General features: G+C 39.5%; 2 protein-coding genes across 7 annotated transcripts in view; one reads left to right on the top strand and one right to left on the bottom strand.

Annotated features, from left to right (window-relative positions):
- The window catches only part of LOC139682921 (ras-related protein Rab-18-B-like), a 6,366-nt gene extending 4,134 nt beyond the window's left edge, over positions 1-2,232 (top strand). The window contains exons 6-7 of the mRNA XM_071577593.1: positions 77-143; positions 999-2,232. Coding sequence (XP_071433694.1) covers positions 77-143; positions 999-1,174 — 243 coding nt within the window. The 3' untranslated portion in view covers positions 1,175-2,232. The remainder of the gene's footprint in view (positions 1-76; positions 144-998) is intronic.
- MPP3 (MAGUK p55 scaffold protein 3) lies at positions 997-24,924 on the bottom strand. Of its 6 annotated transcripts, none has more exons than XM_071577586.1 (19): positions 24,606-24,701; positions 22,069-22,179; positions 20,718-20,836; positions 20,178-20,255; positions 18,184-18,264; positions 17,545-17,682; positions 16,533-16,626; positions 15,659-15,744; positions 14,061-14,135; positions 13,012-13,208; positions 11,381-11,445; positions 11,037-11,057; positions 9,730-9,771; positions 9,146-9,307; positions 8,356-8,436; positions 6,902-6,995; positions 6,058-6,166; positions 5,071-5,193; positions 997-4,185 (listed from the first exon to the last, which is right to left on the bottom strand). In XM_071577586.1, exons 2-19 carry the CDS (start codon positions 22,091-22,093, stop codon positions 4,003-4,005), a joined length of 1,773 nt encoding a protein of 590 aa, XP_071433687.1. In that variant the 5' UTR covers positions 22,094-22,179; positions 24,606-24,701; the 3' UTR covers positions 997-4,002. The 6 variants fall into 6 exon arrangements, with proteins under 6 accessions (XP_071433687.1, XP_071433690.1, XP_071433689.1 ...); XM_071577589.1 differs by lacking the exon at positions 24,606-24,701 and adding an exon at positions 24,742-24,924 and having other exon boundaries at positions 2,740-4,185; XM_071577588.1 differs by lacking the exon at positions 24,606-24,701 and adding an exon at positions 24,708-24,755 and having other exon boundaries at positions 2,740-4,185.

The raw sequence follows: 24,924 nt of genomic DNA, 5'->3' as shown, positions 1-24,924 counted from the left end.
GTGGTGCTTTTCCAAGTACTTCCTAGTAGTGGCAAGAGGTGCCTATTTTAGTCATGTTCTTCATTTGCCTCTGCAGCCTGATCGTGAAGTAGAGAGAAAAGAAGGACTCCAGTTTGCTAGGAAACGCTCACTGCTTTTTATAGGTATGCACCTGTGACAAAAACTTGTATAGTCGTACGTTTATTTTGGTATTGCTAAGCATGAATGAAGTGTACAATTGTATTTTAGGTTGATGGGTTGATTTGGGGTTTTTTGTACCTACTTGGAAGGCTTCCTTTTGCTGCGTTAGTTCATATGCATGGATGTAGGTTTCAACTTTTTGCAGAGGTGCTCTGCATTGACTGCCAACTAGAAACAATTTTCTCTTAAAACAGGTTTACAGCATATACTATATAGGCATGAATTTTATATTCTCCTGAAACTAGCAGGATTTTTTAATTCAGAGCCCAGAAGACTGAAATTTCTCTCCTTAGTGACATCAGCAAGGACGTTGGGTAACCTTTCGTTTCCAGGTTTCTGTTGCAACCAGAAAAAAGAATATTCTTGGACCAACAATAAAACCTATTATATGAAGATATAAAGATGGGGAACAAATTGAGTTCCTAAAAAGAAAAAAACAAAAGGCACCTTTTAGGTCAAGCTTCTTGAAAAGATTTCCAGGACAAACTGAAGCAAACGCATAGGGGAAAACATTTATTTCCCTCTGCATTCTTTGTTTCCCAGCTTAGTTATGGAATAGCGACGTTGTAGATTTACTGTCACAACCTGAGAACAATTTCTGTTTCTCCATTACTGGGGAACCATAGAATTTTTTCAGGTGGAAAAATGTGATGCTTGACTGGGATGTTTATTGTATTCAACTTAAGTTTACTATTAAGAGAGAATGGAGAGGAGGTTGGCTCATTAAAAGAATCGCCTCGCCAGTCACAAAATAATTTTGGTACAAAGCGGAATATACTCCCTGCAAATAAGATAAAATATTTTTCCCCCTCCACCAGAGACCAGTGCCAAGACACGGGATGGAGTACAACATGCCTTTGAGGAGCTAGTCGTAAAGATCCTGCAGACACCAAGTCTTTGGGATAAGAGCGCACAGAAGCAGGGAGTCCAGCTAACGGAACCTTCAGCACAGCAGCATAAAAGCTTATGTGGCACATACTGTTCGCTTACTTAAATTTGCAGGTAGCTGTTCTGCCTGAATGGAGGGCTCTTTTTAAAGGGAAAAAAAAAGGGGTAGATTCCAAACACTAGTCTGTGCCATGTTTAACCTGCCACCAGTTGTGCATATCCAAAACACAAACTCGTTAGCAAAATACATTTGCGTTCATTAACAAAATACAATTTATCCTTCCCTTATGCACAACTGCTATCTGCAGGTATTTTTTGCTAGCTCAGATTTTTTTCACTATTGAATCACAGGGCTGTTCAAGTATTGTCTCTTGCTGTAAGGCGGTCAACATGGACTTTTTCTGGAATTCCTGCCTTATACCATAAATAAGATAGCATTCCAGTTTGGAATATTACTAAAAAGCTTCTCTTCCCTGGGATGGCATGAGAGTAGGTTAGGCACTCAAGTTCCCTTAAATGTAGTTAACAGTCAGGAATTACCCTGAGCAGTGGATGTAAGCTTCCTGATTTCAGATGACTTCAAAAAATCAAAATTGCTACCTGTCCCTGTACAGAAGTTGACTTAGTACTTAATTTCAGGGTTGTCGTGAAGCCACGGATCTATTAATATTTGGCAGGAAACCCCCCCACTTACTGTGCAGTACACTGTAGGTTACCCTATGCTGCTCTTAAATACATAGTACCTAGGATCAGTGGTGAAATGGAGCCATCATTTTGGGCTGGCTTACACTATGCTGTCAGTGTGGTTCTCCGCAAACCCACATTCTTGTCCTCATTCAGCAACTGCAGGGCTCAAACGAAATTTAATAGAAAATATGGTGGCTATGGGAGACTTTCGAGTCTGCTGCCAACTCCATTATGAAGTTTTACCTTTTTACCTTTTCCAGCTTTAGTGGCAGTATTGTATCTTGGCATCTTAAGTTTTTAATTATTTTACTTTGTACGTAACTTCCCTTGCTTCTCTTAATGCATGTAGTTTCTATTAGACTATGTTAACTCATAAAACAAACATACAGCTTTATTTACTGCTAGAAGATACAACCTTGCTTCAAATAAATCCTGACCCTAATTTTCTTTAAATTAAATCTGTGTCTTCTAAATATGTTTATGTCTTGCAGAGTCTAAAATCCCGCTTGTAACCTGTAATGTAGATGTAGGGTAAGATCAATCTGCCTATTTCATATTTTCACAAAATGACTTAGTTTGAAATGCTGTCACTGAAATAGTTTTTAAAATATTACACTCAGGTTTTCACAGGACCAATGTACATCTGTCACAGGACCAATGTACATCTGTCACAAAACTCACCTGTGCCTCTCTAAGAAGCCAAATTACTTTTGGTGGCTGTGCTGGAACAAGGTTGCAGAGCTGATGAGCCAACTGCCTGTGAAGGAGTCCTGAGGCCACCAGTCTGGCAGCACTGACAAGCTGGAGCAGAGACCTGACTGGGAAAAGTGCCTGTTCCTGTAGCAGTGGTAATGGAACCTCAATGCCTGTGGGCAGGACAATACATGAAAGTTGCTGTGGTACAGGTTTGGAGAAGATGGATATGGGTAACTGTTCTATACAATTTTTTGGGCTAGAGGTAACGTAGATTCGGTGACACCAGTATGTAAGAAATGCACTTTTAATATGCCTCGTTTAGTTACGCTAAATGCCATGGAGCAAGAATAACATTCTGTTAGGATGCAAGGAACAGGACCAGTGCACCAAAAGGTCTTGTTTAAAGGGCACCGTACACAGGAAATACTAGAGCACAGCAGGCAAGCGAAAACAGGAACTAGTTACAGCTAACACGCACCTGTACAATATTCTCCCCCACCCACCCAAATAATTATAGAGCACAAGTACTTCCAGAATCATCTCTGCATTTTCTTATTAAGATCCATCTCATAGTGTATATCCAAGTTTCCTGAAATAGATGCAAGATCCTCTAATAGTTAAGATCTCTTTAGGCCAATTAGACGCCCTCAAAGCCTCTACCAGATTTGGAGCAAAGGCAGTCATAAATGCTGCAAGGATGATGATTTTTACTGTCAGGGAGCACTTCCAAAGATGTCATGTAGAAAACAAGTCTGCTTAAATGTCCTTATTTAGAACTATGTGCAGTTATTTTCACATAGACTAAATGAGCTGACTTACCATACAAGTGCACTCACAGGTTAACATTTGTCCTGCGGTCAACAGGAAGAGACTGGGAAAGCTATGGATGAGCAGACTAGTACCTGTGCAAGGCAGCTTGGAGCACTGGGAAAAATGTGGGATGGATGTAAAAAAACCCCCCACCCTTCTATAAGTGGCCTAGTTTTAGTGCCTCATTGGAAAAGATTTACAACTCATGATTCTGCATGAAGGTGGAGGGTTTTGCTGGCCTGACAGCCAGTTGAACTTTTCAGTAACTGACACAGTGAAACCCCTCTCCAAAGGACACCCCTCCTATGTAGCTGAAGTACCATGTTGCCAAAGAGTACCTTATTCTGATGCTTTAACCCTAGCCACAAAATTTGTGGCTAGAGCTGTGGCCAAAGGACAAAAATTCCATCTGCTCAGTGTCTCGGCACTAAAACGTTTTGGAAGTGTGGGACCCTTTGTGAAACTTCACTGTACAAAATACACTATTTACAGTCTAAAGATCAGTAAAAGATCGGACTGACTTAGTCTGAGTATTCACTTTTAAATGACAGCTGCTATTCAGAATTTTGATTCAGGAAAGCAGTGTCATCTTCTGACTTTGTTAGTTTTTCCTCATAGTCTTCATATGTTGCCTTTTAGACAGACCAGCAGATTTGAAGTGAATTTGACATATTTTCCTTTTCTAATTCATGTATTTACAAGACATTTTTATACAATCTTTCCCTTAAACATGATAACAAGCTATGACCTAACCCAGTTGATTGGCACCCAAAATGAATCCTTGTTTAGTTTCTCTAACACAGTTTTCAGTTGATTGCATGCACTCTGGAGATCTTCTTTCACCAGTACAGTATCAATTAAATGGCCATACTGTTCTTCAATGAATGCTGCTGAATTAATAATTTCCTGCTGTTCTTCATCCTGCTAATCAACACAAGATGATGGTATGAAAGTTACAGCATGTCTTTGTAATTACCAGCATTTTAAAGTATATTAGCACAGAAAATCATTACTTTGAAAGAAAATGAAACAGAAGCTGCTACACCATTAGGAAAAGGTATGCAAGATACTGCAGCTGAGGTCAAGGAGCAGTATGCTACTGGTAGCCATTTCAAAAAATGCAAGAGGTCTTATGGAGTGGGGAAAAAAATACCTCCCAGGGGTGTAAGATGGTGATGCTGCACTTTATGAAGTTAGAATTTCTGCCTAACCTAAGACCTGGAAATTACACTCCACAGAAGTCGAAAAGGAACGCTGGATGCACTGTCTCCAAGTTCAATTTTGAGGGCTTACACAAAAACTTACCAAATGAACTAAGTTCTGTTAAGTGTAAATTCAAGTTCAGGTTACCTAAAGTAATGACATTATGCACTCTGTTCAGATTTACACATCACCAGTTTGTAGCTGGTGTTTAACAGCCTGGGTGACACCAGTGCAGGTGTCACTTTGAACGTATGAGGAAAAGGTGGCTACTGTTACCATTTTTTTGATGGGGCTGCTCATCAGAAATGCTAAATGATTATCAGTTTATCTGAGTTCAGTAGCAACTTCCCCTCCCATGGCCTTGATGATGTACGCAGATCCACATGGAAAAGCAGCACGTAGATTCTTGTTACTTTAAAATGTCAGTATACAAAGAGTCAAAAATCCTATTCTAAAGTTCCAGCTGAAAGGCTCTATGTGCACCAGACCTACTTAGTACCCCACTCGGACTTGCTGTCACAGAAGAGGAGGTTTTTCATGTCACAGAAGTGCTATCCCAAATACTTCTTTATGTCTAAAAAGAAGAGATTGAGTTAGAATACTTACAAGGGCAGCTGAGATTTCTTCTGACATGGGAGATTTTAGGACATGTTTTTTCTTTTCTGAAATAAGAGGCTTCACAAAGATAACATAAGGCTTAAACTCGGGAGTCCTTAAGTGCTTTAGTGCCTGTGAACAGATGGTTTTTTGTTATCAGACTTCTTTTTGTTAAATGTTAATGATCTACTCAAACTTGTTTCAGTAGTTCTACTAGTGCACACTGACACCCTGTGGTGTGAAGTCCTGTGTACTACACATTTGACCACATTAATCTTTTGCTCTTCCAAACCAAGGTTCATATCAGTGTCCTGGCTAGAATACAAGAGTATATGGAGCATGACCTCAACTGTACACTTGCCTTACTATGCACTGCCATACCAAGGAGCAAGGACATGGCAAAAATACTGTGGAAAGTATAAAAAAAATTGACTTAATGGGCAAGTTATGGTTTGGTTTCCTTTGTTTAAGCGGCCAAACACTGGAAATTTTACAGCCAGATTTCATAATCTGAGGTAGCATTACCAGTCTTTTCCTAGTTACAAAATCTGAATCCAAATTTTCAACATTAACTTGCAGGAATTAAGAGCAGGTCTTACTGGCACTGCTTGCAATGCTTAGTAACATGCTGCAGAGACAACAGCAACTAGAATGAAAAAACCAACCACACCAAGTATTCTCTGTAGGACTTGAGCAGGCGAGGGGACAGTGATGCACATTACTCCTACAGCAAGGGAAAAGTCCCACAGTGAGAGCCACTAAAGTGACATCTAGGCTGTATTAACAAGGCAGCCAGAAACTAACCACTGCATTGCTTTCCCAAGAGCCCTACTGTGCTTAGCTGGCAGTCACACCACGTGCCAGGAAACACAAGTTCTGAGAGCATCATTGTTCTTTGCAGGCCAAGTAGCCACAACTGGTGAACAACATCAGTTATTCAGGCTGGTAGCATAGTAAGTAACATTTGCATTTGTTAAAATAAGCTGCAGAACTTACTTCAGGTACCACATCCACCAAACAAACCTTCTTTTTGGCCATCACAGACCGGATTGCCTCCAGACTTGTACCATATAAGTTTTCTTTGTATTCTCCATGTTCCACAAATCTAAAAAGTCAATACATTTTTAAATACCACCTACAAAGAATATTTAATTTAGAACATTTGAGGGCTATTTTCCAAAGTTACAGCAGTCAAACAGGAGGAGAAAGGCAGAAAATCGGGGACATGTAGGAGAGGATTTCTTTTCTCTCATTTGTTTTCCTTTCTGATTGCTTCGTGGCAATAGTCTCCTTCACATGTCACTAACAGCTAATCCGTACTACTGACAAAATGGGGAATAAGAAGAAAGGATGTTTTTCATAGAAAATAGAAAAAAACTGGCAAGGCAACAGACTGCAATTCTTCTGTCTTTTGGAAGGCTGGGCAAAAAACCCGAGGAAACACACTCAATCTCACAGGAAGTTCTTTGTAGCCACAGTTTCATCCTACTATACACTTTAACCAGTTTTATTCACGAGTCCAGTTTACCCACCATACTTAATAGAGAATCAGGAGGCCCACCTAAGTATCTGATACTTTCACTAGATTAAATTCTGACCAGTTTAAATTCTAACTTAGGATCTTCTTCCTAGTTTTATGTTATTCCTAAATTGCTTCTTCCTAAAGTTTTGAGTTCACGCTAACAGTCCAGACTAGTCAAGAGCTTTTTACTTGGAAAGCTGAACCCTTTCTAATACAGCTAGTCCAACTTGACATGCAATTTTGGTATTCATATGATGCAAGACTGAATGAGCAAATTTTTAAATAGACAATTGTACCAGTATTTTAAAATTAACTCACTTGTTTAGCTGCACATCTGTCTCAAATGATTGCTTAGAGACAAAATTGTATTCTACTCCCTCTTTCTCATGACTTTTCTTTGACCTGGTTGTATCTAGAAGAGAATGGAAGTGAGACACGGGAGATGTATCAGCCTTTGCAAACAACTTTCTCAGTTTAGTTCCAGTCACGTTGACCTCAAACAAGGTAGTTAAACACTGGCAAATTCAAATTAACATAAAATATAAATCAAACCACATAATTTTGTTTTAAACTCAATCTCAAAAATTATAATAAGCTGTTCTGCTCCCAGGAGTGCTGTAACTAACACAAAAATGAGGAGACGTCCTTCTTACGCCCGGTAGAAGTGATAGAATACATCCTACAGAAAACAGTGTAACTTAACTGTTTGGAATACTAGACTCTCATTTTCTTTGGAACTTCAAAAATAAACCCATGACATATATTAAGTCCTATTATCTATTATGGTACCTCTGAATTTACAGTAAGAATATTGCTGGCTTTTTTCCTAAGCTACTGTGAAGCTTCCATAATTACACGTCTCTTTTTATGTTGTTCATTTCTTTTCAGAATTGTTATTACTGTAGGAGGAGCTTTGGTGATCATTCTAGAAATTGATGCCTCGCTATAAAAGTAGTATCTGCTAATTTTTTGTGTATGTGTTTACATACAAGTAGGAATTACCCATATGAGTTCTGCTAACTAACTGAATGTCTGCCTGACAGATTTTTTTTTTAAATCTCAAATAACATATGAACAGTGCCCTTAATTTTAATTTTTTGGATTCCAAAGGTAGCTTGTTGGGTAACATAAACACGGATAGATTTTTTGTGTGTGTGTGGTAAGTTTTTTTTTTAGAAAATAATTCAGTAAAGGAAGTTCAGTGTAACCCTAGCCACAAAGCCATGCAAGAATCACTACCTTTATTACTCTGACTCGCTTGTTTGAACAGCCTAGATATACTAACAATTTCAAATAATGTCCACATTTTGACTTGGTTTACTGTTATCTGCCTTGGTTTTTTTTAACTTTAGCTACTATGATATTCAAGAAAAATCACATAGTCTTTTAAAAACACAATGTCTGGGCTGAATCTTAAGGTTTTCACACTAGCTTTTTTTGCAAGCCACAATCTATTTTCCTGTATTCAGTTTTTCATTCTTTCAACAGACACTGAGAAAATGCAAGCTGTTCACTTGGGAAAACACAATTAAAAACTCCCACTAAGCTGACAGAATTCCAAAATGCATACCTGTCAAGTTACTTAATGATTTATTCACCTACTGAGGACAACTATTACAATGGGAAAAATAATTTTAACTACTTTTGACATATGCATATAATCAATAGTTGGAACACAAATTATCATTCATCAGTGCAGCTGGCACTACCTTTATTGGACAGCATTTATGGAATAAAGTGGCAACACACACAGGTAAGTAAATTCTACTCACGTGGAACTGCAACACCATACTCCTGTGGGTTCTCTGACACAACCTTCTGCTTGAGCTCACTTAATCTGGCCCCCAAACAACCTAATAAAATAAAATTTGCTGGTAAATTTCTGTGTGAAATGGAATACTGCAGAGAATAAATATATCAGTTTCACACAATACGATTCAGAAGTGTGAAGAAACTTGTACACGAGATAACTCATGACCTGCTCTGTCATATTCTGCTTTGAAGAACATCATCAAGAACAAACTAAATTCCTGTAATGTCTGTTGGACAAACATTTGGCAGACACAACCATTTGGCAGACACAAAGTCAGAAAATCTATAATCTTAGCAGTCAGTTCTATGGGATACCCTTGATTTCCAGGACATCCTGGGAAACTGGCTTACCACAAAACCAGTAAGCCTACTGAATTAAACTGCATGCAAGCTCCCGTTAGATAATTCTACATCTACCTCCTCACCAATTGTTCCAATAACCTAACTATCCATTTTGGAGTGAGAACCAATGGAAAGTGAATCAAAAAATGAGAAACAGTCCTGCACCATTATTTTTAGACAGATTTGGTGAGCTGGAGTGCCTTTTTTTGGTTGGTGGTTGGTTTTTTGTTTTTAATGTAATTTAAAATAAAAGAACAACTTCTGACTGAAATAGAAAAACCTTTAAAAAAACCCCACCAGAACCACAAAACCCCTCAAACCAAACACCTAAAAGAAAGCTTCTTGCAGTGCAGTTGATAAGGGAAGAGGGAGAAAGGTGGAAAATTTTGAACCAGTTGTGTATCTCACCAATCAAAACCACCAGCCTTTGCTGTTCACCAGGCTGCTGCTGATACTTTGTGACTTCTTCGTAAGTCAGGAACTCTGCTCCATCTGCCTGCTCCACTTGTTTTCCTTCATTCAGATTGTTCTTCTCTTTACGACTTAATCTAAAGCTCCTGCGTAAGCCAGCTGTGCAGGAAAACAAAAGATATATTAAGACATTATCTTCACTAACCCAGATTTTCAAGCTTGTTCAGCTACAAGTTGCTGTCTTTGAATGCAAATTACTACCACAAATTTTTTTATAATTAAATCGGTGCATATATGCTAATATTATGGACAAGAAGTTTACATACGAGGCAGAAAACCAAGGACTCAATCTATAAGAAAAACCCCCCTCATACTCCCTTGAGTTGCCAAGTATTGGTTATGCTGAAGTTCAAATATGCCTCTTCACAGAGATAATTAGTTTATGAATGTGTGGAAAATTAATACAAATAGCCTGGTTTTAACTTTAATGGGGAGGTGGAGCTTTTGGGTAGGTTTACTTGGTGTTTGTTTATTCCAGGGTGAGGGTGTTAGGGAAGGGGAAAGAAGCTTTGGTTCCTCACCTATATACTGTCCATTGAAATATCCTTCACAATCACAGTCTTCTGTAAATTAAAAAGCAAGGAGGTGAGGATGGGGCACAGAGAGGGAGGAGGGAGAGATCTTCAACCATGTGTACGATACAAGTCACCAGCAAAGGAAGAAATTTTATATCCTGCACTGTATGCACACATTTTTTAACACATGTTCCTGACACCAAAAAAATACTTGCCTTGGTTAGCAATTTATATTTAAAAAAAATCCTTGATTTTGGTCTCACACTAGAGAGTTTTACATCTTGGTATTTACAGTTCCCAGAGCTTGTGCTCTTCAGCATTCATGACATGTGAGGGGTGCTGCTGTTAAAAGTATAATACTCAGGCTTAAGTGAAAAAGAAGACTCCACAAACACAGAGCTCTTTTTTGTAATGAATTACTTTATAAATGACTGTGTAAGAATATTGCCTCTTCCGGTATTTCATTATCATTTGGGCTTGAAAAAAAAGGAATCAGAGATGATTAAAATAAGCTCTCATCCCCTTCATTTTGACTAAGTTAAATTATTGACGCTAATTGATTCCTTATTGAAAAGGTAAAGATTTGATGCTTTGGTCCTATGCATGTATGCAAAACAACATGAAAATCTATGTTAAAAAAACCCCTACCTACCCCTCCTCAAATTACAACTACCCCCTGGGCCTCCGAAAGTATGCAAGTAAAACCACAATACTTAGTTGCAAAACACTCTACCGCAATCCTAAGAGAAATACTGAGCTGTCGTACTTCTCAAGAAGTGTGTGTAACGTTGGGAAAAAATAATTAAAAAAAAATCACAGCATGCAGAATTCAACAGCAAATATGTGGTATCTGGAAAGGCATCTGGTACAGTGACATATAAACTGCATGAGCCCAACACAGTTGCTCGTAATGAAAGTAACACAGAAAGCAGTCCAAATGAACAGTGAAGACAAATCACTTTGAATTAATACAGGTGCCCTAAAATGTTAAACCCAAGTATTTTTTTATTTTGAAACATACCAGATACAAAGACTGTATTTGACTTGCAACTTTCTCAGCCTCACTGAGAAATGTGCAGAACACTTGTATCGGAAGACACAAATATTTTCTCTTGAATAGGGTGCCAATTTGAAAGTTATCATTATTAAAAGTCATCAATCTGAATTAAGTTAGTTTAAATAATAATGCATAAAGGAACTGTCCTAGGAACAATATAACTACTATACCCTTTGTTTGGGAGCATAGCAAGTAGTTTAGAAAATGCATTGGTTGTTTCTATTCAGACGGAAAGCGAGTTAGAAGAGGGACCTACCTTTGTCAGAGGACTGATCATCTGTAGTTAGCATGAAAGGCAGAGTTGAAATGATATTAAAAGGTGGACAAATAATTGAGCAAAATTAGAGAGAATGGAAAGGAAGGTTAACCTGCTTAACAGGCTTTTCTATCTTGAAAAGGAAGTGCTGCAGTAATATACCCTTATCAACTGGTTAAAGATTTCCGGGCTACAGTTTAGTATTATAACCAGTTAACAATGGCAGATTGTATGCAGAAGATCAATCAATGGCAAAATATACTCAAACACATCATTGTTGAAATAACAAATACTGAGAACTAAGTATCAATTAAAACATTACTGGAAAAACTGAACAGACTTACATAATGGTTTCTTCAGAGTTCTGGAATTCTGCAGAGTGCCCATTGTTCTTCTGTAAGTCAGTCGTCTGAATAGAAAATAATTGTATTTTAGACATGTAAGCTCAGATATATAGGGAATTTATAGCATGTTACACACATAGCATTGAAAATAAAGAATGAAATAGTGCTTTGCATTTAAAATTTAAAATGTCTCTGATTCAACAATTTAAAAGTTTTTAAAAAGTATGACAGTCCCAGATTGCTACTGATGAGGGAATGAGAGAGAAGATTCTAAAACATCTTATGCTTTCACATATCAGAGCACAGAAATCAATAGTTTATCGATCTAATTTTTTTTTATTTCCTTTTCCCCACATGGTCTTTTTTTTGTAACATTCAGAAAAGCAGATGATGACCTTTGTCCAAAACTGTCAGCGCAGTTACGCATACTAGAAATTATCCACTACTTTCCAGATCCATTTGAAGGTTTCCATCATTTATAGCAAATAACAAAACCAAGTTACCCAGCTTGAGTGAAAATGTTAAAAAAGCGTTAAAATCACGAACCACATCTCAATTCCTATTTGCTGAATGTGCCATCCCCTGACCCCCCAAAACACCCAACACCAAAAATACTCCAACAACCTAACACAAAAATTCAACCCTCAAGAAACCCCTCGCTGTTGGCAATGGAAACCAGAGTTTCTTCCCAAGTGTTATTTTGCAACGGACCAATTTTTGTAACAGGCTAAAGATGCTGGCAGGCATTTATACAGTCATTCAGACACTGAAGCAATTTCTGTATTCTCGCATACATTTTTTTACATGTTTATGTCTGCAAAAAGGGAAAATGCACTGCAGCAGCATTTGCTGCCTTCTATGCATGCACAGGAAGGATATAGCTGCATACATGGCGTTTCAAAGAAGCTTTAATGTAAGTGGAGCTAAGTCCTCTATGGAAATTGTGGAGGCCAGAATAGAATCAGACCTGTTTAATTCTTAGATACTCCACCTGTGTAACCCCTACAATCCCAAGAAGACACATCCAGTGATTTGGACTAAGAATTACACAGTGGGACCAGTGGCTTATATCAGATTCCTTCTCAAATATAGGACTTCTGTACCATAAAGACAAGAACTGAGGGGTATTTTTGCTTCAGAAGATATGCATGTCTTGCTGTGAAAACAGAGAAACTTCAAGCTCTATCCAAGTCCAAGCTAAATTCTCTCTTAGGAGCCAGAAGAAAGATCAGATACGTGTTTTTTTTTATTATTACTACATGCTTAAATTCAATATAGTAACAATAAATGGTATTTTCCCATATAGTGTGAAAGTACAAGACTACGAAACAGTCGCTCTGTAAGCCAAGAGACCGATATTCCGCATCTCATTTCATACGTTCATTTAGTGAGGGCTTCCGTTCTCATGCTACAAAGTATTAAGTCAAAGGCAAACTATTCGAAGCAAGCTAGCTAGTTTTTTATATAATTGCAAAAGGGGCAGCTTTTTGGCACTTTCCTCTAAGCATCTGTATTCACCCTGGCATGACCCTGCCCTTCATTTTCTGTGGGGGAAAAAAAAAAGCGTAAAATCAATGTGACACTATATACATATGAAAAAATAAATCAATCTGTATTCTTTGCTGACAAACCTTTCTTGGAACTGCTTTGAGGGGATCAAGCCTGCTCTGAGGTTGGCATCTCCAACACGCTTGGCCTGCCACCATGTGGGATCATCTTGGCTTACAACTTCTAGGACATGTCGTCTCTTAAAAGGCAGCCCAGCCTCCTGGCAAGGAATGGCTCTGTCTTCTTTGGGATTATAGCAGAAAAGCGCCCTCATAAAAACCTTTAAAAGAAAGTAACATATAATTTCTTCTTGTCCTATTTGGAATTTCAAACTGCCTTTAAAAGGCTTTTCCCAATGCTAACATCACTAACTATATATACACTTCATCTCTCCTTTAAGCACTCATAAAAGTATGGAAACTTAGCAAGCTGCATCTGTATTATGATTCAACCACTTATGCAGAGAAATGAGCTAACTTTCAGGACCGTATCCAGTCATTACATACTGGCATGGTGGAACACGAGACTCAAAAGATCAAAGCCCCAGGAAACACAGATCACAGTGCACATCAAGTATAAAATGAAATACAGAAACGGGGGAGCAAAGTAAGGGGAGGGAGAAAACAATAAAAATGGATTTATGGTAAAGTTGCCCAGTTATAAAGACTGTCCTTAAAATGTTCCTTTAATGCATCAAAATCCACTATTAAACTTTGGATTTGTACGTTAATGCTATTTAACAAGTCACCATAAAACCACTTTAAAAAGTGATTTGTGGGCTTCAAGAAAAAATTCAGCAACCAAGAGCAGGAAACAGAAAGAGCTTGACAGAGGAATCCTGTAAGAGGCCAGGTGAGCAGTAAGTGATTGCTGATCAAGATCATCAAGGTAATCAAGTGCTGCAGATGAGCTGCAAAATGCCCAGAGATCATGGACAGATTCCAGCCGTCACAGAACAGGGAGACTAGCAGAAACACCAATTTTAATTACGTGAACTGAAAAGAAGAGGCTACATTTCAGAAATGCTATGAAAGAACATGTGCCAACATGATGAAGAGATAAAACTCATCCAAGCCTGTTCTACTTACAGACTGTGTTAAGTATGAAAACATGTGTTTTGGTATTTCAGTACCTTGCTGTCTTTTAGACGATCTTCTTCTTTGATGGCTGGAATTATTTTTAATGTTATTGACCCCTGAGACTGAGCCTGAGAAAGAGAGAAATGTTTTTTACTTTGAAAGCAGGACAAGGATACAATGCAGACTATTCAAGCTCCAGTTAAGGAGCGAGAGGCTGTCTTTTTGTCTCAGAATGGTAACAGGCCAAGTTAATCCACTATTTAAGTTCATTGTAGAGACTATCACCATGTTTCATGAATCCTCCACAACAGCATCCTGCCCATGGGGACATTCACAGTAACTGCTTGACTAGAACATATTAAGGCATGCCTTAAAATTGCTTCATTTGTTTTTAGCAACTGCATTAATTTCTGGACTAGCGTTCAAAGGACATTAAATACTTCTCTGGCATGATATGACATTACCTGAAGTTTTTGCAGACTAACCATTTTGAAGGGCTGCTTTGAAATACTGCCAAATTTTCTCCACATAGTGGCTACCTGGTTTGAGTGAAATGTAAACAGCTACAAAATAAAGATCTACTACTTTCACTCTAGAAACCTTTGCTAGTAAATGTCAACTACTGGTCATAGTAAAATAAAAAGCACTTCTAGATGCTTCAGAAATCTAGAACAGGTTCACCTCATCTGTTTTAGATGCCTTATTCTGGATGAGATGAACCGTGTCCTAGAGAAGCCTGCTATTCTGCCCCCATAAAAAAGGAAACACAAACATTTGTAGCTCTTCTTCAAAACAATAAACCATGAAAAGGAAACTATTATACTGCAGGCATTAGTTTGCATGGGACTGACACAATTAGTGATTTCACAGGACAGGTGTAATTCGCATATACAGGACAGAGGAATAGCATCCCAGGGTCCCCATAAATAAAATTTTACACACTATTTCAAAATTATTTTGACACACCCCTTACGGCCCCAAGTTAAAAACAGTCACTGTCATTATTCAGGATTGTTTCGATCTAAATTTAAATTAGGCGATGGAACTGACGCCAGTTATACTTCAATCTTTTAGCCTTGTCATTCTTCTTACTGTGTCCCTAACTCCACTCCACATCAAGATAAGGGGGCACGAAGCCGCAGGAGGGAAGTCAGAGATAAACATAGGAGCTATAACACTTTCTACCAGGATTTGTTGAGTATTCATTAGTTAGAGAAGCTCGAAGCAAGAATTTGCTAATGTCACTGGGAATCTGCTGGCAAAGAACAGACATACAGAGCTCCACCGGACACACAGCCAAGACTTTCTTCAGCTTCCCAGAATACTGTACTGTGAACAAACCGCTCATGTTCCAGGAATACATTTTTAATTTGCAATTTGCTTGTCATAAACAAAGCATTAAAGGGAAGTTCTTGACAGAACAACATGTTAACTTTGTATCTGTATCTTACTTGGTACCGATCCAGTTCGCAGAAGTTTCTGAAGTCAAAGGGAGAAGACTAATCCACTGGGAGAAGAAAAACTCTTAATACAAAGACAAGCAGGGATTGTATCTTTTAGCTCTGTATTTTAAACTCATGGTTAAATTTTATCTACTATAATTACTAGATCACCCAACAGAAAAGATCTTGAAATGAAAATCAGTGCAGACCAAAATCTGACTTATTTCTTCCGGTCGTTTGTGAAGCACAGTAATACCATTGACTTCTCTTAGTTCATCTCCAACATGGACAAGACCTGAAAAGATGGTAAGTAAATTAAAATAGGTCTACCACTCCTCTGATGTCCAGCCTAAGTCATTAGCATGTAGCTTTTCTCCTTCCTCATCCAGCTTGACGGATTTAATATGATGGCCTTTGTTGGCAATGTGCCTCCAAGTCTCCTACACTTATTCCTTATGGCTTTTTTTTTTTCATGCAGCACAATCTCAAAGGAGACCAGAATGCAGACAGACAACATGTGGCAAGATACTCTGGAAAACCACTGCCTCTATTTGGATAAGCATTAAGAATGCAAAACTGGAATAGTTCCATGAGGATGCTCAAACCTTGTAAAGTCAGGAAGCATGCTGGTCATTTTAAAGACAGGAGCAAAATGTTTGTCAACAGATAAACACTACGGTCCCAAAACCAATGCTAGACTCACTTTTTTTAACAAGCCATGAAGAGAGACTACTATTTTTAGGTTTGCTTATCCAGTTCAGTATGAAACATACTTGTCTTATAGACAGCTACTGTTAACCAACATAAAAGAAAATTCTCAGTAAAGCACACAGAAAAGAACATCTGATACACTGAATCAAGATCCTAGATTGGAAGTAAAAACCCATTCTTTTCTTCCTTCTAAAGCTCAAACCTACTTCTTCTATATTTGTTTGCAGCTTTTCCTAGTGGCCATTTCAGAAAAAAGCCATGTAATTAGATTAAATATAGAAATGATGAAATATAGAAATGTTAAGTGCACACTTAGGAAACTTTAGAAGTTTACAAATGCAATTTAAAATCCCCTTTTCTTCAGAAATTTACCACTGATCATACCACTGCGATCAGCTGCACCACCTCTCATGATCCTTGCTACAACCACAGCTCCTGTATGCTCATCTCTTCTGATGGTGGCTCCCTGAAATAAAACATACCCCCCCACCCAGGAAACCATAAGAAATTTGCTTAGAATACAGCAAGCAGTGAAATAACACAAATTACTGTAACCTGAAATTAATTTGTTCTATTGATTTTCTCTTTCTCCTTGACAATATTCACCGTTACTCAACTTCTGCTCACCCATTATGGGAAGGTACACACACATTCCTTTCTCATGACTTTGCTGAGCGCTTACACTACCTACATTATTGCGGTCATCGAAATCACTCAAGTGTGCAAAACTGGATTTGATACAACAAACTATCTTCTAATCTTTATATAATACAATCAGCACTTTTACATATAAAAGTAACGAAAGCTAAATAATTAGATATTTTGCCTTCTCCAACCTTTGCTGGCAATATAAAGCTTTAATCGGGAATTAAGTCACTGCTCTTTTCTACTACTGTCATAAACAAAAAGCAGATTTATTCCCCAACACAACTGTATTTTCTTAGGAAATCAATTAATCCATTTCCATTTGTACAAGATTAGTACCTTGACAATATAATGTTTACATACAGGTATCAAACATACTCTTACCATCCATCACTGACTTTCACGTAAATGAATACATATTAGGTCACTGAATGTTAGCTACAGTACGAAAAGAATACATACATATAATAAGCATAATTGCTTCAACATGTACAGTTTTTTCAGAGACAGTGTTCCCCTGTGTGAACTGACATTATAAACCCATGCTCATAAAGCACCCCAATGCAAAATTTTGAAGGTGTGTTTACCAAAGTTTCTTTTCATGCCATTTTACTGGCTTCAGAACACTCCTAGTTTTTGAAGGCCATTTGACAACATCTACAAGCATCTTCTCTATATGCACAGTAATACTCTTGCACTACAGGGTTTTATAACTAGATATGGATTATCTAATATGTACCAGTGGTTCTTTATTTTTCACTAGCCGAACAATTTTCACGGATTCCTCATCAAAATCATCATCTAAGTTATCAGGCAGAGGTGGAAGGACTGGATCAAAGTTCTTCTGTGCTACAGTGTCATGTACTACAAGCATTGCCTGCATACAGGAAATAAGAAATAGTAATGTAATGGAGTAATATTACAGTTCCCAGTTCTCATGCTTCCAATAGTACAGCAAACTTAAATCTCCCCCTTTCTACCCTCATCGCAAATCCTCCAAAAAAGATCTAGCAATTACCTTAGCCATCGTGTAAAGTATGTACCGGTACACGCTGATACTTAAAATAAATCCAGGCAACAACAAAGCTCAGCCTACAATAACTTAAGTGGATTATGAAAAGCAAAAAGGTATCCCTTTCTTTTCCACTTCCTCAGAAAATATTAAGGAGGGGAGAGAGGGAAGGCAGCCCGGTGCATTACGCAGGAAAGGCCAACCGCGTCTTCCCAATTTCCTTTGCATCCTGTAGTCAGTGGAATAGAACTACGGTTCGCAAGAGGTTTTTCCTTTCTCTTAGGGATGCTTTGATAAAACTTTTCCATTACAAAATGAACAATTCTGCAAAGGACTTCTGGTTAAAGTCTCTGCTGTGCTTTTTACCCTGAGATGTGGTGTTGACAACAGCTGAAGTAGCTCTTTTTCTTCATTATTCACCGGTGTGGTCTGCAACTCTTCTATTACCTTTAAAATAAAAATTTACTACCTCAAAATTACAGGAGTCCACCAAACAAGATCACATATTTGCATTTCCAGTGGGTATTTGCCTACACCTAGCATGCATCAAAGTAGCATACAGAGATCAAAATTGATCCCAATCAATAGTGCATGAAAACTGGAAGAAATGCCAGCTTCTTCATCTATTTTACTTTTTTTTTAAACAGTGCAGGAAGACGGCAATAGGAATCAGAATCCTAATCCCTAAACATACATTTTAAGAGTTATTCCACCAATATATTGAGGAATGAGTCTGTAATTTTCAATTCTATATAGAATACGTAAGCAATGCGTGAAGCAACACTCTTGTGCTTGTACTATGAAAAAAGACTCAAAGCATTTCTTTAATCGTGCAGCATTACCCGTGTGGAATGCGCAGCGTAACTTTCCCTTGTCACCCTGCAAAACTTGGACAGCAAATTACACCCTGGAGTCTCAGGCCTTTCAAACAAAATATGAGAGAAGTAACGGAGGCCTTTTGCACTGGGCTGACTGGGTGTGACAAGAGAGAAAAAACAGGGAAAGGAGGAGGAAGGGAAAAGGGTTTGAAGCAAGGGAGATTTCCTTACCTTGAAAAGGGTTCTAGGTGGGGAAGTCATATAGTTCTGTACAAAATTTCTCCTCTGCTGTTTTGAACATGGAAATTTTGTATGATCTGACAGACATCAGTGCTGAAACTTTTAGAGGCTATACGCGGGAAAAGGGACAGGCAGGGGTATGCTGCAGGTTAAGATGGGCCACTGGGGTCATAGGCACTTGTAAAGAGCTGTCAAACGCAGTGTAAATCTCACTTATTCAGGCACATAGTATCATTTTACACGGGAACCAAAGATAAAACTTTGCTCCATGAACAGACTGGGGGATCAACTGGTTGAGAGCAGCCCTGTGGATACTGGTGGATGAAGAATCTGATACATGATGGCAATGAGCACTTGAAGCTGAGAAAGGCAATCGTATTCCAGACTGCATAAAGAGTACTATGGCCAGCAGGTCGAAGGAGGTTAATTCTCCCTCCTACTGTTCTGCTGAGACTCCACCTGGAGGACAGTGTCCAGTCCCAGGGTCCCCAGTACCTGGACCTGTTACAGCGCATCTAGAGGAGGATCATAGGCTAACATACCTCTCCCCAAGAGGAAACTATGAAGGCAGTTGGGATCATTCGCCTTGCAGAAGGCTCTGAGGAGACCTTACTGCTGCCATTCAGTATGTAAAGGGGCTTAAAAGAATATAGAGAAAAGCACTTTACCAAGGTGTGTAGCGACAGGACAAGGGAAAACAGTTTTAAACTGAAAGAGGACAGATTTAGATTCAATATAAGGCAGAATTTTTTTATGATGAAGGTGGTGAGATGCTGGGAACAAAGGTCACCCAGAGAAGTTTCGGATGCCCCCCACTGGAAATGTTCAAAGTCTGGTTAGACAGGGCTTTGAGCAACCTGACCTAGTGAAAGGTGGCCCTGACAGCAGCTGGGCAGTTAGACTAGATTATCTTTTGAGGTCCCTCCAACTGGAACACCTCTATGGGAACAGCAATGCTGCTCGGGTAGTAAAGGTTTTAAGTCCAAATGGATTTAAGACTGAACACTTAGCTGGGATAGTCTATCGCCAAGAGAGGACCGAATGCATTTTGCAGCCTCTCCCTTATTAAGGCAACTACTAATATCCTTTCCTTCTACTTGGACATGTCCATCTTCACTAGACATTTAATGACTTGGTATTTTTGAGCACTCATTTCCTTAATCTATCGTGGCCAACTGATGATAAAGACAGCTGGGAAAGATAAGAAATATGCATGCATACAGCATAATTGCAAAGCTTTGATTTGTTAAAAAAGGCAGGCTTAAATAACAGAAAAAGTAGGAGACAAGAATTTGTACTTACATCTTCAACTAATCCTGCTGCACTATGTAAAACAGGAGTTGGACTCTGTCTTTCATAGTGACGGAGTTTTTCATGAATCTGAAAAAGATTATTCAGGGATATTTCTAGACAGTTACAAGACTTTCTAAGTCTACCTACACCAGAATATTTCTCTATTTAAGGAATGTAATTTTTCTGAGATGTGTCAAAACAATAATCTTTCTTGGGGTTATTTTTTGTTTAGGAGTCTTTCAGTTTTCTTTTTGCTCAGATAGCCAGCTAGTTTCAGATAGCCAGAAAATCTGTTAGGACTTTAGCATCATAAGGGAAAGAATGAAGTCACGTCACACTACTATTTATCTCTGGGACACTACCTTTATTTCAGCAATTAGAGCAGAAATGTCTTTTTCTGAACAAAATACGTTAATTGCTAAATATTCTTAATATTTGTGCCTGAATACACGTAAGATTTGGTTGGTATGGAATTCTTAAAAAAAACCCCAAAAACGCTTTGGCAAAGTAAACCGTAAGGAAAATGTATATACTTTAAAGAACTTTTACCTTCATTAGGTAGCTGAGACTCCTTTCACTGAAGACATCCCTAAGGAAACCCATTTCCTCTTTGTGATTTGAATCAGGTCTCAGCTGAGATGTCAAAAGAGCCAACGTTTCATGCAATCCTAAATTTAGATTCAGGACAGAACATAAACATTGTGTATCACATTTCTCATGGGACCTTCTACTGCACTTATGAGCCCCTGCACTTGCTTGGGTAACATCTCGGCGATCAGCAAGTTTGCAGAGACTTGTGTTTATCTACTGCTCATTTTGAAATGCTCCCTTCATAGGGGCAAACGCAGCTTAGGATATAACAATTATCATACTGAGGCCAAAGGTACCAAAGCAATTTATATTTTTAAAGATATTACCTTTTAAGTTTTCCCCTTCATATTAATTACTCTACGTTTCTAGAACAACTAGTGCTCTAACTTACTTTGAATGGTTAATACCACAGCCAACTTACAAATGACTGAACTACCTCCTTTGTTGCACAGGTACCAGCTCTATTTTCCCAGCAACTTTGGTTACAAGTGTTACCCTGCCCATGCTACCTCTGAGGCACCTGTAAGAAGCCGGGCCTGACCAGAGGAAGAAAGAACCGGCGTAGATTTCCACTGCAGTGGAAGCAAAGTGTGGGGCTAGTTTTCTAAAAAGTGTTTGAAGTGTCAACCCCCCAATTTTGCAGTCCACAAGGCCAGACAAATGCTAGCTTTTTCCCGATGGACCATGTCTGGGAAGACCAAAAAAAGGGAAGGAGAAAAAAAAGGGAGAGGGGGTGAAAATCTGTTCCCATGGCTATTCTTTCCACGAACTTTAGAGTGCACTTGGATCTGGGAGACTCGAACTCACTTCTGCTTTAGCACTCAGTATCATTCAGTATATATGACTTCACTGTGGTAGCATACTGGAGAGGCTGGTTAGTTAGCCTTGAATGGAACCACTGTTTCGTAAGTCAAAAGGAAGAACATTAACAAAGCTTACCAAGCCTTGTTCAGAAAACATTAAGAAGTGACACAGCAAGCAGCAGATGTACATGGGCTGATCTTAAATAAACACATGCAGAACCCATCGTTATACTGAGAGGTCCAAGTCTGTCAATGGGAGTCTGTCTACCAGAATATATTCATGTGCTCTAGGGTTCCTAGGAAACTAGGTATTTCCTGACTAACTTTATTAATTTTTACCTTTTACACTCCATCTTCCTTGTATTCTTACAGGTAATTGCTAAAACACTGTAGTTGCACTATCTTAATTCTTTTTTACTTGACTCCAATTTAAATCAATTTCCTGTGTGAAACACACAGGCTAAGATTTCAGTCACTGTTCTGTTGAAAACATGCACATTAGTTACCTGGGTCTTCCGAAAGCACTGGCATGGCTTTATTCTTAATCTTAGAGACAAATGTTCACCTTAAATCAACACAATAGTTTCTTCTTTCTGTACTGTGATTCAGAGGCAGTCCTGAAATGAGCAAACATAACACCTAAGCTCAAGCACGTGAGAAAAATGGCAAGCATGTAAAAATAGTGAATTTCTAGTACATCTTTCTCTCAAGTGTTCAGTTTAACCAAATCGAGCAGAGTTTTGCAGTTATTCTTCTACGCAAGTAACAAATGAAAAATACCAGGTTATATAATAACCATATCATATCTCGGATAAGGCTGACAGTAAAATGAGCACCTCTTGAGACAGGTAGTTCTCACATGTCTAAGTCACTGTCCGAAAAGACAAAAAAGAACAGATGTTTAAAAGCACTGATACACATCATTTGCAGAAATAGAGAGAGCATGCAGTAAGGTGCCACAAAACAAGACGTTCTGGGGCTTCCTAAAAGCACATCTCAGAAATTTACATTACCCTGGAATTCTGATGAACAACACACTACAATTCCATGCAGTTCATTAAAGCTAGTAAGACTGTCACTCTGTCAACCTCGGTCACAGATACTAAGAGTGCTACAACAAATAAGGTTACTTCCATTGCTCAGAAATTGCATTAGATGCTTTTACTGCAGATTTCTCTTGTCACTGACAGCAAATGACTCCAGAGCAATCTTTTTTTTTAAAAAAAGGCAAAATTGCATCTATGTTTATAATTGCCAGTCCAAGATGATACACTGTGTTTCAGGGCACTTAAAATCTTGTTTGTGCTCATAAAATTCATCAGACTAATATTTGCATAAAAATGAAGTGCTGTAACAGCACACGTAAAGGGTTACAAAGAAACGTGTGACACGTGAACTTTGCCAAACGCAGTAAAGCACGCCTCCTGTGTGTCTGTTTGTAGATGTCATTGCATTACACAAGCTTGATGGTTTCCCAATTCAACATTTTTTTATTAGCTTCCTGAAAATACCAGAGTATTGCATGACAAATTAGTATATACCTATTTAGCATTTTCTAGATTCCCGAGTTGCTCTATAACATACCATTAAGTTCAACAGTCACCTGTGTTTTGGAACCACTTGAATATCAAAACATAACTGAGTTCTCTAAGTAAATGAAACTGTTTAAATTTCACTCTAATCTATGGATTGCACTCCTGTGTATTTAACACACTATACATTTATTGAAACGCTTCCGTAACCTATTGCTTAGAAGAAATAAACATTTCATCACCCCACACAGGCTTCAGCCCAAAAAATAACGGATGGCAATTAATTTAACTGCTCTGGTTCCTTGACTATGGCATCTCATTTGACACGTATTTAAAATCTCAAATTATTCCAAAAGAGAACTTTAATTGTATGCTCTATCTGGGCAACACTGTGTGCTTAGTCAAACTTATTTAGCACCAAACCCCAAGAAAACCCAAGTAATTTTCCAGACTTTTAGTGAGAAAGCAGCCCACGCAGGAATCTGGAAAATACACATTTTAGCATCTCAAAACCCCAACAGCTAACTCAGGAGAATCAGAATTAGTGGAGTTAGGCAGTGCAATCAAAATGGACGCCTCCCTTGGGGGAATTTTCCCTTCCCTATAAAAATCCCACTATACAGGACCGACTGGAACGGACACTCTAAAGAATGAAAAGCATTGTGTATCCAGGTCAATACTCAGGGCTGGCTCTCTCTTATTAAAATGAGCCCCAGCACGTGGTATTTTGCAAGAGCATCTCAAACCCACAAATATGTCCTCTCTTCATTGTAGTATGAATAGGCTCAAATACACTTTTCCTCTTTAAAAACACCTACCCTTAACCATAAGTTGTTTTTCACACATATCCTTGCCCTGCTGTTCCCAAGAACAAACATCCGAGGCACCTTTCTTACCTAGGAAATGGACTACCAGTATCTGGAAAAGACTAAATGAACTGAATGGATGCTATATCACGGGGTCAAAGTAGGGGATTAAACAGAAGCGTAATGTGATTTGGCATATCCCCACTGCCCTGGAAAATAAGCTTATTGTGGAGTCCTGCCTAATTCAACATAAAGCTTCTGTAATCCAGATAATATCGTTCAAGGCAGATCTCATTTCGGAGAACTGCAGTTTAACAGCTATCCAGGAGATCACCCGAACGATTAGGTCGGACCACACGGCTAACGCCTGGGAGCCACTACACAGGACTTTTCCTTCCCGCACGCCAGCGGCCAGGCATTCCCTTCCTGACCCGCTTCCCAGTCGTGCGGCCGCGCTTGGCGACCACACTCGGGCCCCACCTCTGCGGGGCCTCCCCACCAGGTACAGCCCCGAGTTCCTCGGGCTTGGCCCGAAGCGGCCAGGCAAACCCAGCGTACTCTCGGCCGCCCGTCACGCCGAGGCCCGCGCCTCGAAAGCGGTACCAGAGCCCGGCCCGAGCCCGCCCGGCTGCCAAAGGGCGCCGGCCGTGCCGCCTTTGCAGGCCCCGCACCGCGGAACCGGCGCTGCCGCCGGGCCGCCGTTACCTGCGGGAGCGCGCCCGCTCCGGGCCCGTGCGGGGCTCGAGGCTGCCCCGGCAGGCCCCACAGCCGCGCCCGACTCTCCCGTCCACACAGCCCGACCCGCACCTCGCTCATGCGCCCTCAGCGCTGTTCTACGCACCGCCTTTCTCCCGCCCCCAACCCGCCCGCGGCCGCGAGAGCGGCCTGGCTCGGAGCGGAGGTGGCGGCAGGACCCCGCCTGGCTCGTCCTGCACCGCTGGCAGTTCGCAGCTTCCTCCGGGCCCCGCCACCCTGATCGCTGGAGCCCGCGGGCCTCGCCTGGCCGCCCTCGGGGTTGCGCCCT

The sequence above is a fragment of the Pithys albifrons genome, chromosome 25 (genome assembly GCF_047495875.1).
Source record: "Pithys albifrons albifrons isolate INPA30051 chromosome 25, PitAlb_v1, whole genome shotgun sequence".
NCBI lineage: Eukaryota > Metazoa > Chordata > Aves > Passeriformes > Thamnophilidae > Pithys > Pithys albifrons.
Note: the sequence above shows the minus strand (reverse complement) of the source record. Positions and strands in the feature narration are given on the sequence as shown.